At 40.9% G+C, this 15,574-nt stretch overlaps 1 protein-coding gene and 1 long non-coding RNA gene across 3 annotated transcripts in view; one reads left to right on the top strand and one right to left on the bottom strand.

Moving 5' to 3' along the window:
• Positions 1 to 3,839, bottom strand: part of FMNL2 (formin like 2) — a 221,918-nt gene extending 218,079 nt beyond the window's left edge. For both annotated transcript variants that reach the window (XM_081968482.1, XM_081968483.1), the window contains exon 1: positions 3,071 to 3,839. In XM_081968482.1, coding sequence (XP_081824608.1) covers positions 3,071 to 3,187 — 117 coding nt within the window. In that variant the 5' untranslated portion in view covers positions 3,188 to 3,839. The remainder of the gene's footprint in view (positions 1 to 3,070) is intronic.
• Positions 1 to 15,574, top strand: part of LOC309384912 — a 683,650-nt gene that overhangs the window by 594,383 nt on the left and 73,693 nt on the right. The gene's annotated exons all lie outside the window — the stretch shown is intronic.

Here is a 15,574-nt window from a genome sequence, read left to right as displayed (position 1 = left end):
AGTGTGGCTTCACCATAGAGTGGAATGGCTGACGTAGACACCTAGTTTCTGCTTGGAGAGCACAGATTACAGATTCTAGATAGGTAATCTGCCTATGTAGACTCGTAATTTGTTTACAAAGGGGACAGTATCCAAATTTGAAAAGAGTACTGCGAAAGACAGGTGCAAAACAGCTATTACATTGAACTAAGCCAGTCATTTTGAAATAAATAAAATCACAATCTCAAAACACACTAATCCAGATGTGTAACTATTATAGTTTGTAAATCACTATTATGTCTTTTTGACTTAACATGTGGGGTTCTAGCCAACTCTGTCTTATTCAACAGGTGATGGTTAAACAAATCAGATCTAACTACCTTATGCATGTCATCATTCAAATTGTCCAAATACAATTCAAAGGTCTATCCATTCTCAAGCATAGATATTATTAGAAGTTTCAGACCCTGTTCATAGCTCACAATAAGTCATAATTTGTTTGATCACAGACAACCCAATATCACAATTGGCTAGGTTCACACAATACACTGTCATAAGTCATGGATCCAAATCATAATAGTTTGGTTCATATAACATGCTAGGTCAAAATAATTAGTACAACTCATGAGTTCAGATCTATAAATCAGGTTTCTCACACATTTTTTTAAAGACATAATCAGCACAAAGTAACCAATCATGCCTTACCTGGGACCTTACGCCAGGTAAGCCCTTGCAGTTATTTAATGGCTCAGTGTTTGATTATGTTAACTGAGTAAACTGTAGCTCAACAAATGTGCCACAGAAACATTGCTGTCTCAAAGTTCAAAACCTATATAGATTACATACATCCTGGAAGTTCTGTAGGTTCTTGTCAAGGCTTTTGAATTTTCCATATCTTTAAAGAGCATGTTGAAAACACCAATTTATTTTGAGGTGGTGGATCCCCATAAAGGAAAAAGATGTTTCCAAACAGAGACACATGAGTCATGCAGCAGCGATCCAAAAACAGTCTGATACAGACATGAATGAAAGACTTTGATAACAAATACATCATATATCATTACATGTTTTATTATCACTATTACATCATAATATATAATTTGATCCTCTAGAACAGGAACAGATAGGGGATCTGAGACATCGGGGTGAAAGTAGGCATAGGAAATACCTTTATCTCTCAATCCACCTCCAAGAGTGGTCACCTATTTTATCATCTCAACATCTTACAAAGTAGGTTGGGACTGAGAAAATGAGGGCCCAAAAATCACCCAGAGAGTTTCATGATCAAGTGTGGATTTGAACTTCGGAGTTTCTCAATTCTAGTTCATTACAGTATACCACCTGGCTCTTCTGCTTCATCAAATGCATGACATTACAGACATTAGATCATTATTGCTTCCTTTTAAAAAATAATTTCCTCTGTTGCATAATTAATTGTTCCTCTCTTTTTTTTTTTTGCCTAATTTTACAAGACAGTGTCTACCTGGATAAAACTGCAAAACCAAGAGTGGTGCAAGTACAAACCAGAAGTAAAGGCAACTTTGTCAGCTTCCTTCAAGACACTTTTTTTCCTTGCTGGATATGTGCTCAAGAGTCAATGCCTCCCTACTCCAACAGTATTTGTGCTTTGACAAACTAGCATGCCAAAGATTTTTAAAAGGAACTATTGTAACCCTACTGAGTACAAAATCCCCAGCTCAAAGTTTTTGAGAATTGATACATCTGTCCTCTAAAACTAAGTATACAGACTGACCTCAGAAGCCATTTAAAAAAACCTTCATCAATGCCAATTGTAATGTTGCTTGCACATTCTACACACATAAATGCCAATGGATAGTCTATAGTTTTCATACTGTATTACAAAGTTAAATTCACAAAAAGATATCAAGAATAATAGCAAATTAACTTCTTCAATATTTTAAAGAAAAGCTGAGATTCCTTAGAATACATACATGGATTTATGAAATACATAAAACCTTGTGCCAAATGCTATTAAGTTATGGCACTCAAAAGGGAAAACAAGCTGTGGACTAAACATCACACCAACCATTTTACCCAGCATCATCTATTGAAATTGTGGATCTAATGAGAAAAAAATAGTCTCTTATATACACCATGTTATATAGGAAGACACAGTTAGTTAAGATCCTTAAATGTTTCTGAAGCAAAAGACTCAGGGCAATTGAGATGTGGATGCTGTCAATATGCAGTTTCTCTTAATCATTCAAGAAATAACAAGGAAAGCCCCCAAACCTCAAACCTAGTGCATTTCCAGTGCACTACCAGTATATTTCTACAAAGTGCAATCCTTTTGTGTCACTTTTATTTCAAATCAGTGCTACCATCATCAGTCACGCTTGTTTGGGAGTAAATGTGTATATAGAATAGGATCCCTTCCCCTGACCAGATTTTAAAACTTAATAACCAACAAGGGGTTTCAGGGTTTCCACCCCGGATTCAAAGAGGGAATGATTTTCCCCGACTGTTCCAGGTTTTCCCGACCGCTTTTCCTCTTCCACCCCTGCTTGCAAATGAGATGCAGATCTTCCCTGGGAACAAACCAGTAGTAGGAAGTGAATGGCCGCTTGGAAAGCAATAACTTTAAGCGGAGCCCGGATCTCACTGGATCGTAACACTTTTCAAACCCTCCAGGGGCTTCCCCGTCCGCTTTGAACCAAGCCTGTGCCGGAGAAAGCCAGGCACTTATTACAGGTTCCGCGGTTCCTTTGCACATCCCTTCGTACGGGGACAGCGACTCTCTGGCGAAGGTCGCCCCTGGCCCCACTCCGCTTCAAACAATGGATCAGCTGCTGCAGAGACAGGGCGATTTCCCACATAACCATTCCGAGCCCCTTTCCTTCTCCTCCCCCCTACCTTTGGGCTGACAAAATAAAAGCCCATCTGAAGATCGCGACGGGATGGGGACCCCACCGCTCCCCCTCGCCGCTGCCTGCCTGGCGCATGCTGGCAAAAGGAGGCTTTGGGGGGTGGGGGAGAAGGGCCGACGGAAACACCACCACCCCGTTTTCCTCCTCCATTGGGCTGTCTGTGTTGCGCTGGACCGGGATGGGGAGGCAAAAAGCCCACTCACCAGCACGACGGCGAATCTTTCTTCCAGCTCGCCCGGTTCGGGCATGGGGAGCTTGAGGGGTAGATTGTGCGCCCTGAAGTCCGTCTGCTGAGAGTCCATGCTCCCCGCATTGCCCATGGCGACGGCCCTTCCTCGAGGAAGGGGAGCGGGGGAGATCGGTCCACCTCTCCGCTCGGGTTTCTCCTGCCGGATTTCAAGCTGCAAACCGTCGCCGCTCCTCCGCTAAGCTCCGCGCGCTGCAAGCCGAGTCGTTCCCTGGTACTCCTCCGGTACTCCTTCCCCGCCCAGTCAACCAGCGCTCTGCTCTACTCTCCTCTCGCTCCACGCGCCGATTCCCCCCAGCGCCCCACGCGCGCAAACCCCCCAATTTTTTTTTTTTTAAGAATTAGAGCCGCGGGGAGGCGAGGCGCACAGATCTCTGTCTCCCTCTAGGAACGGGCTTGGAAATGCCCGCCCTCCGCCGCCGCCGCCTCCTCCTCCCCAGCACAATCGGACTCCCTTTCTTCCAGCGCTCGTGCGGGAAACCCGGGAGCTTAGAGGCAGCATGTTGCATGCTGTTCACTCCAAGCAGCCCGGGCTAGAAAAAGCATGGCTGGGGCGGAGCAGTCCTCCTTAGCAAGCCCGCCGGTGGCCTCTGGACGGTCGGCTGCAGCCAGAGCCGGGCTCGCCGCTCCCCTCCACCCCGCGCAGCGCCTACCAAGCGCAAGCCGCAGAAAGGAACCAGCCACTCTCTACAGACACCGCGCACCGCAGCACAAAGCCCCCTCTTCTTCAGACACCTCCTCCGCAGCTTCTCCACGCCTCTGCCCCGGGGAGAGCTGGGAAGTGTAGTCCTAGTCTTTTACACGGGACCGCGTCTGCCGACAAACCTGCCTCTTACCTTCTCCCTCTCCCCACATAAACGTAGAGAAATGCTTTTGGATTTTTTTGTCTTCTTTTTAAATAGCGGACTCTCCACTTCTGCAATTTGCAAGAGGAAACATGATTTGCATTGCACTGGTGAGCTTTGAGATCTTCTAGACATGAACAGAATAGCGATCTTTTCCACAAAAGATTGAGGTGTCCTGTTTTGAGATGCTGGCTGAGGACAGCAGAGCTTTGTCCAAGGTTTGTGTCCCAAAAAGCAAATTCCTGGATTTACCCAACAAACTACGCCTTCAGTCCTAGTTTACAAAGAAACTATATTTTAGTTTAGCATATTGGGTGAACCAGTCATGGCATGTCAGAAAAGGACAGCCAATTTATTCTTTATATATCTGTTTGAATTCTGCCAGCAAGTTACAAGATCATCAAATTACATTTAAACATCTAAGGTACAAAATAATAAAAATCAATGATTGTAACCCTAATGCCTGGGGGGGGGAAAAGGTACGCTTTGTAAGATTTTTGCCACATAGTTGTCAAAAAGCCTTCACTGGCCTTTGAAATCAAGAATAGCAGGGATACACTTGACTGCTTACCTCACTTTCCACTAATATTTCTCTCCCATCCCCAGGAAATATTTTTCATGGTATAATAACTCAGCTATTTTAAAAATATAAAATTCAAAGAAGAATTTCTAGCCAGCACATGAGAGACTTCTTCTAAAAAAATAAGAATTGGTTATTCTAGTTTCACAGAAATAAACCAGTTTGTCATCAAGTGGATATTTACCTGGAACCTGTACTAGATAATGGTGTGTTTTATACAATGTTCTTAAAAGAAAACACTTCTTTTTTTTTTAAACAAAGTTTTATTGGTTTTTTGGTGTTTTACAAAAGGAAAAGGTATGGGGAAAGTTACAAATTGTGGCAGCCGCAAACTGCGGTAGGTATACCCCCCCTCTATACTCATGGTGTACATTTGCATAGCATTCAAATATTATATAATAACATATAGTCAGTGTGGTATTCATTAGTAATTTCAATCAATTTATGTCATGTGGATTTTCTTACTTATTTGTGTGATCTGAGCTTTCTTGATGTCGCCCCATCTCCCCCTGTTGGCAGTGCTCCGGCCCCTCCCATGTCTTGTGCATCTACTGGGATGTCTTCTGGTTTTTCTAGGAGCAATTTATTTTTGTGTATTAATTCTGACCCTTGTCTCCTCCCAGAATATTAACATACCTTCAGGCAGCAACCAACGAAACCACACCCCCTTCTGGTATAATTTATTTGCCAATTGCGAATAATATTTTCTTTTCTCCCTCACTTTCTTGGGGATCTGTTTCAGTATGGTTATCTCCTTATCTTTGTATATCAGGGCTTGTCCCCTTTGTGTATTCAGAACTTCATCTCTTGTGCTTTTCCTAAGAAATTTAATGTGTACCTCCCTGGGGACATTGTGTGTTCTAGCATATGCGGAGTTCACTCTATAAACCAGATCTATTTCCCACCCCATCTGTTGTTTTTCTTTCTGGGTATACTCAGCCAAGATAGTTGTCATGATGTCCCTAATGTTTAAAAGAAAACACTTCTTAAGAGTATAGCTTATTAAGCAATATGTGAAATGGCAGCTATGAATAGGATTGAGTTGAGCTTTCTTGCTGGAATTCACTGAAATAGCAGAATGGTTTCCATAAAAACATAGGAAACTGGTGGCAGAAAAAAGACCCAATGGTCTATCAAGTCTGCCTTTTGAGGTTTTTTGTTTGTTTTTGTTTTCTTTTTAACTGATTTATTATTTATTTATTTAGATTTTATTATTTCACTTAGAAATATTTGTGATCCCAATCAGTAAGTCTCTTTTCTCTTTTTGCCTGCACTGATCTTGTTACTTGGCCTTGTTTATCAAAGAGTAAAACTAGGGAAAGGACAATCTTTGGAGTAAAACGCAGCCATCATTATATTTACCTAAAGTTCACCATAACTGGAGTTTAATGGCTGTTATGTAGCGACTTTGTTCCTTCCTTGTATACACATCCCTTTTGAGCTTGTGCCATTGACTCCATACAGAAAGGTGACTTGAATTATAACACTGTCCCCCATCTTACCAATTCTGATTGCCACTGGGGATGTTTGTAACATCTGCCACCAGATGAAAATCCTGACATATTTTGGTTGAGCCTTCCCAATCGTTTCCCAATATATTGAAGATATATCACATTTTCTAATTATACACTTAATCCTAGAGTTACCACCATAATAGAGCCCTGCAATTATGGTTGTAAGATGTGATAGTTGTGGGTCACTTCGTGACCTGATCTGCTTTTACAGCCTATTTTGCTGAGATGGCTAAATGAACAATGTATTAGTTAAGCCAACCCATTGTTTACTTTGGACTTTGGCTAAAAACCAGAAATAAACACCAGTTTTTGCAAAAAAAAGAAATGTAAATCATGGTCACATGACCGCAGGGGGCTAAATGTGAGCTAATTGCCAACCAGCCAAAATGTGATCCTATAAGCAGGGGGGCGATATTAGAACTTCAAAACTAGGTTGTAATTAGCTTTTAGAGAAAGGATGAGTTATTTCAGAACTCTGAATGGTCAAGAAGCAGCCAGTCATAAGGAGGACTACCTGTACAGCTTTTGAAACTTCAGGAGTTGGAACTACAGCAAAATTGAAAGATGTGGTTTGAGAAAGGCTGTCCTGGTTCATGCTTTGGGTTCAGATTCTGAAATGGTCATTCTTTGTTTTTCTAAGTAGTCCAAGCAAAGCCTTTGAACCATTATAGGTAATCCTCAGCTTACAACAGTTCACTTAGTGACTGTTCAAAATCACAACAGCACTGAAAAAAGTGACTTACGACCTCTTTTCACAGTCACCACCTTTGCAGCATCCCCATGATCATGTGATCAAAATTCAGATGCTCGGCAACTGGTTCATATTTGTGACCGTTGTTGTGTCTCCAAGGTAATTTGCTTCTGACAAACAAAGTCAATGGGGAAGCCAGGTTCGCTTAACAACTGGGTTACTCATTTAACAACTGCAGCGATTCACTTAATAACTGAGGCAAGAAAGGTCGTAAAAATGGGGCAAAACTCGCTTAACAAATGTCTCTCTTAACAACAGAAATTTGGGACTGAATTGTGGTCATAAGTTGAGGAGTACCTGTATTCATAACTGAGAACACCACATAGGCAAGAAAAACGAATGTTTCTTATTGTAAAGCAGCACAATACTTTGTCTTGAATAGAATTTTGGAATAAAGTGGAAAGTAAGAACCAATGTTTCCTTATTTAAGGAAAAAGCATTTTTTATTTATTCGATAAAGCAGCGGTTCTCAACCTTCCCAATGCCACGACTCTTTAATACAGTTCCTCATGTTGTGGTGACTCCCAACCATAAAATTGGTGTCTCGTTTCCTAAGACCATCAAAAATATGTGTTTTCCGATGGACTTAGGCGACCCCTGTGAAAGGGTCATTCGACCCCCAAAGGGATCCCGACCCACAGGTTGAGAACCACTGCGATAAAGTATCATGGTTCTTGCTAAGGACAAAACTGCAGAAGATGCTATAAAAACATCGTAACATTGCACCTCATTATTACATTTAGTTGCCAGACAAGATTAAAATACTTCTAGTAGCTCTGTTAATTAAATCAATATATCTGTTATTTATTAGATTTTTTTCCATTTTTAAAAATCAATTCAAGGCAGCAATCATTCATAATGCCCCCCCCCCCTGTTATTTTCTCCACAATACAACCCTCGGATGTGGGATGTGCTGACAGAAAGCAATGGGCCCCAAATTGTCCAACATCTTCTTAACCCTATATCAAACTGGCTCTCTGATGCAGGCAAGAGAGCTTCCTAGTTCTTACTGATCCCAGATCTCTTTTGTATAATAAGTGTGCCTTTACAGGGATTGGAAAAAAAAAGGAGCTTCCAATGTTTGGTCTTCTGTCTGAACTCACATATAGTTAACGCTCGACTTACAACCACAACTGACCCCCAAATTTCCATTGTTAAGTGAGGCTTTTGCCCCATTTTATGACCTGTCTTGCCACAATTGTTCAGTGTATCGCTCAGTTGTTTGTAACATGGTTGTTAAGTGAATCTGGCTTCCCCATTGACTTTGCCTGTCAGAAGATTGCAAAAGGACCCTACAACCGTCGTAACTATGAACCAGTTGCCACCCGCCCAGATTTTGATCACCTGAACATGGGGATGCTGCAAATTATAACCAGTCATAATTTATTTTTTTTCCGTGCCATTGTAACTTCGGTCACTAAATGAATGGTTTAAATTGTGGACTACCTGTATGTGTTTATGCATGCATTTGTGATTCACATAAAAGGAATGAGGCTTCCTCTGAACAGTCCTGATCATCATGTTGACGTGTTTGATTTCCCAAGACATCCCTTCATCCTTCCTTTCCCAAGCTTTTTTTATAATTTTGCATTCGATTTTATTTCAAATTCCTGCTTCTACTATGGAACAGTCAGTTTTAGGTATTTCACATTGTTTATCAATTTAGCATTAGTCTATTAACTACACTGTAATGTGTTGCCGTTATTCTGACATTTTTATATTTTGCTTCAATACCTCAAGTAACCATGAAATCTGCTTACTTACTGAGCATATTAGAAATGTAACTCATAAGCAAGAAGATCAGTGCAAAAATCCCCAAAATGAAATCATTAAACTACACATTAGGGGTAAGACTTAGTGGACATTGCAAACATATGTCAGGGAATTGTGCAGCAGCTGTCCAGATAAAGTCGGAGACACTAACAGAAACTTGTAGTTTTTATTGTCGTCATCCAGAAAGAGAAAAACACAAGATAGTCAGGGACACAAGAATTTACCATGAGGTAAATTAAAGAGTATACAGAACACACAGAAGAAAAAGGCGGAAAAAAGGGAAACTCCCCCTTTGTACTTACAGCAACCAATCATAGCGCAGATTGCCTCATGCATGAGTCAGCACTCTCTAACTCAGAGGTCCCCAAACTTGGCAACTTTAAGACTGGTGGACTTCAACTCCCAGAATTCTCCAGCCAGCTGGCTGGAGAATTCTGGGAGTTGAAGTCCATCAGTTTTAAAGTTGCCAAGTTTGGGGACCTCTGCTCTAACTAATCAACTACAAATGTGTGTTTTGGCCCATTGTACACTTTACTGTTCTAGCTACTAAGTTCAATATCCTAACAACACATATAATTTTCTGCAGAGACATAATTATAAGCATACCACAAGCAAGCAAGTTCCTTTGAATTCAAGGGAGCCTTACTTCTGCTTGTTGACATTGGGATAAAAGAGATCTGTAACTTTTTAAATTTATTATAGATTACAGCTATCGGCAGACATCAGAAAAATCTCTTCAATACATATCATTAAATTTATCATCAAATGGCTGTCAGGAAAACGTCTTTGATATGTGTGCATGTGTAGCAAAAAAAATTTTTTAAAGGTGAAATGATCTTCTTGAAACATTGATATACCTTCTTGAAACCAAATAATATAAATATATTAAAGGAGGGACGCATAAGGGACTGGGTGAATTTCTATGTGGATGGGCTATGTCCTTTTTGATAAGAGTGTTGATACAGTCATCCCTTAATCATTTTAATTTCAAAGTGTTCATAAAGAAGAGTTACAATATAATACAACCCTTTATTTGTGCAGTTTATTTAGACAGTTTATTTAGACAATTTACAAACACCTTATTTGGCCCACCTCCCTTCACCCCAAATGATCCAATTCCTAAATAATGCCTAGACTAAATACTTTAAATACCTTAAGTTAAATTATAAGAGAAACCTGATGATGCTGGGAGTATTTTTTATCACATTTAGATGATATTGTATTGTGAGTTAGTTTTAATCTCCTATAATAATCATAATCATCATGTCTATGTATTATTATGGTTAGCAGTATATTACACTTAGGCTTCAGGACTACCATATCTGGGGTGCACAAATCTGGATGATCACTAGGTGGCAGCAATGAATATTTCAGTATCCTTTTCTTAGGCATTTAATAGGCATCTATTTTTGAGTAGCTGAAATCTGGCAGCCTTTTTACAAGAGTACTAATTAAAAATGGTGACAAAGTCAACTCTTAAATTTTTTGCCTTCAGTACTGTATTCTCTTCTCAACAGTCAATGTTCCAGACAATGAAACCAAGTATAATGGTATTGCAGCAAAATTCATTTCTTCCTTCCTTTCTGCCTGCCTGTCTTTCTTTTGTTCCTAAATATACCTTCATATGTTACAAAAAATCTCCCCCTCCCTAAAAGCCAAAAAATGACTTGATTGGGGTTACAGCTACCATATGCTAGGTAGGGGAAAAAATAAACCCCTCACCTGTTTATAAATAAAAAGCTTTCAGCCACAGGAACAAGGAATAGAAACTTAAACAGATGCAGTGGAGATGTTGTTATAAGAGTAGTTTTTTATTTTTGCTTTGTGGTTATTCCTGTCCTCTTCATTGCTTCTTGGAGGATTGATATCTCTATAGATATTCTGTTCAATTAATTAGCCTTTAGCTGTGGTTCAGAAGACACCCTGGATTGTTAAGATAACTTACAGAGGGCTGTAAAAATATGCAGATTTCATATCTGACTACCAGCAGTTAAATAGTTTGAAGCTGCATCACATTTCATTGCCTCAAAAGCTCTACTATGATTTTTCTGCCTCTCTTTCTTTATAAATGGAAGTAGTTTTAGTTCCAGCTAATTTATGAAAAGCTATTGGCATATGCAGACGTTTTCCTATCACGAACCACTCATAAACATTATGGAGATTGAATTAGGCCAATGAGAGAATAGCTCCCCCTCAAATTATTAGACATTTCATTTCCGGTTCTGTGGTCCCCAATGAAATAATAATAATAATAATAATAATAATAATAATAATAATAATAATAATAATAATAATAATAATAGCCTTAAACTGTTTATACCAATACACCAAACATATTCCTATTTGAAAAAAATCTAAATCAATTTTTTATATTCCTTCAAACTAAGTTAGTCCTTGACTTACGAACAGTTACTTAACAGCCGCAATTATGATGCACTTTAAAAAATGTACGTCGCAACCGCCACCACACTACTCAGTTAGTTGTTTTGAAAACTTGGTAACCTGTTTACATTTATGACCAATTGCAGTATCCTGCAGTCACATGGTCATGTTTTGCAAAACAATTTTTGTTTTTGGCAAAAAATATAGAAAAAAACACCCATTTGATAATCTGGATTTGGATTTATGATCACATGATAAACAATTATGGTGACTTGCTTATCAATTGTCATAAAAATAGTTATAAAATTGAGTCTGGTCCCCCAGGTGACTTGACCTATGACAGCGATGGCGAACCTTTTTTGGCTCGTGTGCCACAATGGGGGGAGCGCAGGGGGGTCGTGTGCAGGCGTGCCGCACCCATAATGCAATGCGCGACCCCAGTGACTTCCGGTTTGCTTGGAGGGTCATTTTAAGTGTTCCAAAGACTTCAGGGAAGCCTCCGGATGGTCCCTGAAGCCTCCAGAGGGCCTCCGGGGGGGCGGGGAGGCTCTTTTCGCCCCCCCCCCCAGGCTCCTATAAAGCCTCTGGAGCCTGGGGAGGGCGAAAAATGGCTTTTAAAAAGGGTGAACTCAGCTGGCCAGCACACCCATGTGCACTGGCCAACTGACAGGGCAGCGCCTCGCGTGCCCTGACAAATGGCTCCGCGTGCCACCTGTGGCACGCGTGCCATAGGTTTGCCATCACTGACCTATGACTACAATGACTTATGACCAAAATTCCAGGCTCAATTGTAATTGTAAGTCAAGGACTTCCTATGCTATCTGATTTAAATTTCGTATAGAGTTTGAGATCATCACTTAACAATTTAGAGATTTGTTTGTAACAAAATTTCTTTCCAGATCTATTCCTTACTCATTATTCTGTGGTTAATTTACAATGCAAAATAACCTGACCAAAACAAACAAATAAATCACTTTGAGAATCTGAGCTGTTTTTGCTACATTTAGTCAAGTGATTTATCTTTGTGTTTTGTCATAACAGATCTATACCTGTGTACACATGTTTCTTGTGCAACAGCAGACTTTGCCAGATGGAGGATGATAGGGGCTTGTGTGTTGTAAGCAGATAGTAATAGATCAACCTAAGTTAATACTTTAGTGGTCTAAGCACCGCATTATGTAATTTCCTTTTCAAATAGATATTAGCCATCAGGCTTCAACTGTGATTTAACTTAGAATACAATCAGCATCAGTGAAATTCCTCCGAATGATTTAAGCTTCTATCCTAAATTGATAAATAATGTATCTCTGTGCATGTCTACTCAGAAAGAAATTCCATAAATTGTAATAAGACTTACTCCCAAAGGTACAAAATTGTCTTATGCAACCTTGCCACAGGCAAGGTGGAGATACCTGTGGCTAAACAGAGTTTGCCTACACATTGGATATACCAAGATAGGGCAACATTTGGTATCAGCAGGTTACTATTTATTTATTTAGAAAATTTATACATCACTTTTGGTGCTGCCGTGGGCAGAGCAGTAGTGCAGAATAGCAGCCCTATCAGTGGTGAAATCTAATTTTCCCCCACCAAGTCTGTGGGCATGGCTTGGTGGGGGGGGTGTTCATGTGACTGGATGTGCGTGGCCAACTTTTTTTTCACTTTTTAAAGCACTTTTTCAGCAGGGAAAAAATGCTTTAAAAAGCTTTTTAAAAAGCTTCTGACAATCGCGCAGCTTACAACTGAGCCATGTGATTGTCAGAAACTATTTTTTTAGATTTTTAAAACATTTTTTCCCGGCTGGTTCGCCCTATATAACTCATTGTAAGCCATCTGGACTGGAGTAGGCTGTTTTAATACATTTAGTGACATAAATAAATATGGACACAGAGAAAAAATCTACAGGAATTTCCAGAGTGGGAACCTGGGTGATTTCCTTTGTATTTAACTGTTAGGTTGTCATTTTCTGTTCCCTGTCTTTGAATCAGTAGGTTGCACTCTGTTGCTAAATATAATGACAAATGTTAACAACCAGTTTATTAACTTCTCAGTTGCAGTAATTCACTGAACAACTGTGGCAAGAAAGGTCATAAAATGGGGCAAAACTCACATTAACTAATGCCTCACTTAACAACAGAAATTTGGGGCTCAGTTGTGATTGTAAGTCAAGGATTACCTGTATAACTGAACTGGAAACTCTAACTAGGAGGGCCTGATTAACTCCAACTAAGGGCCTAAGTAGTACCCAACGATGATGCCCCTCAATGGAACCAAACTCTCACACATGATATCTGACAACAACTTCAAACCAAACTTTTAAACCTTAGCCACCAACCATGTCCAAAAAGGCATTGTTTTTAACATTGTAGGTCAACAAGGCAGATAATTAAAAAAAAAAGATAGTACAGCAATGAAAAGTTACCCGCCTGATAGTCAGGGGCAAATACACTGTGGTGCCCCCTTCCCTTGGCACCCCAAGAACATGCTTATTTTGCTTAATAGTTAATCCTGGCTGCTGGCCAGAAAAGGTCAGGTTTTCTTATTGACTTTAAATCTGTTTCAATGATGAGCTTTAAGCCTGCTGATCATTATATGTGTAGTGGGCCAATTTGTAATTCACAGTGCCTTAGGATAGGCCTTTTTTCTGATTTTTTTTTGGGGGGGGGAACAGCAATTTTTAATGCAAAAATTATTGTGCACTTATGATGATGATGAAGAAATATATTCAGTCCAATACAGCTGACATTAAAATAATTTAGCTTCCTGCCGGTCATTTATCCAAAATGATCTTATATTTTATTACTGAGAAAAAATGCATAACATTTCCCAATTCTTTTTAAAGGCAAACATGAAATATGCTTAGGACAGGCAGAAGACATAATGATTCACAATATATCACTGTATTTAAAGCATGGAAACAAGACAAACTGCTCGCCTTTGTGTTCATTCTTGCCAAATTCCTGGAACTAAAAATGAATATACTCTTTACTGGCCACATTCAAGCATTTCATACAGCCAAAAGGTAGCTTATTTCTGTTTAGGATTATAGATGATCAGCCATTCACATAATGTGCATTTTTGTTCAATTACCTAAGTGTATTCCTAAACCAGAATTCGCTAAAATCATGTAATATGTCTGTTTGTTTTGTTTGTTGGTTTGTTTTATTGGATTTATATGCCGCCCTTCTCCCAAAGGACTCAGCATTAAAAAAACACATATTACAAAACTTAAAAGAAAATTAGAAACAATCCAAGAAACAAACCGAATTAATATAACACTAACATTTAAAAAATTAGATAAAATTAACAGGCCAGGGCGGATTGCTGGAAAAGCCAACTTTTTAGGGCGCGTCGGAAGGACCCAAGGTCGGGGATTATGCAAAGCAAAGGCAGCTCATTCCAGAGGAAAGGCGCTCCCACAGAGAAGGCTCTCCCCCTGGGAGTTGCTAGCTGACACTGTCTGGCCGACGGCACCCTGAGGAGGCCAACTCTGTGGGATCGCACTGGACGGTGGGAGGCTACTGGTGGCAGTAGGTGGTCTCGCAGGTACCCTGGGCCTAAGCGCTTTAAAGGTCATAATTAGTACCTTGAATCGCACCCAGAAAACAACCGGCAACCAGTGCAGGCCGCCTAAAAGGGGTGTAACATGGGAGCACCTAGGAACCCCCACGATAACCTGCGTGGCCGCATTCTGGACCAGCTGAAGCTTCCGGGTGCTCTTCAAGGGCAGCCCCATGTAGAGAGCGTTGCAGTAGTCCAGGCGAGAAAGGACGAGGGCATGAGTGACTGTGCATAGAGCATCCCGATCCAGGAAGGGGCGCAACTGATGTACCAGGCGAACCTGGTAAAAGGTCCCCCTAGTCACAGCCATCAGGTGTTCTTCTAAACTAATCTGTGTGTCCAGGAGGACTCCCAGATTGCGGGCCTTCTCTGAGGGGGCTAACATTTCTTCCCCTATCGTCAAAGATGGAACAAGATGCACAAATCGGGATGACGGAAACCACATCCACTCAGTCTTGGAGGGATTGAGCTTGAGCCTGTTCCTCCCCATCCAGATCCGCACAGCCTCCAGGCATCGGGACATCACATTTGGGTGGTTTGGGATAGAGATGAAAAGTTGGGTATCATCAGCATATTGATGATACCGTACCCCAAAACCACGGATGATCTTGCTCAGCGGTTTCATATATATGTTGAACAGGAGGGGTGAGAGAACTGACCCCTGGGGCAACCCACAAGTGGTGTGCCTCAGGGTCGATCCCTTCCCTCCAGTCAACATGAACTGCGACCGATCCAACAGGTAGGATGAGAACCACCGTAAAATGGTGCCACCACTCCCAACCCCCTGAGTCGTCGCAGTAGGATACCATCGTCAATGGTATCAAAAGCCGCCGAGAGGTCTAATAGGACCAGGACAGAGGAGCAGCCCCTGTCCCGGGCCCGCCAGAGATCATCGACCAATGCGACCAATGCCATCTCCATGCTGTATCCGGGCCTGAAACCCAACTGAAACAGATCCAGGTAGCCAGCTTCATCCAGGTACTGGGGAAGCTGACGTGCTACCACACTCTCGACAACTTTTGCTACAAAGCAAATGTTGGAGACCGGACGATAG

This window comes from Natrix helvetica (assembly GCF_964273705.1).
Source record: "Natrix helvetica genome assembly, chromosome: 1".
In the NCBI taxonomy this organism is placed as follows: domain Eukaryota; kingdom Metazoa; phylum Chordata; class Lepidosauria; order Squamata; family Natricidae; genus Natrix; species Natrix helvetica.
This window is presented reverse-complemented; position numbering and strand designations above follow the sequence as displayed.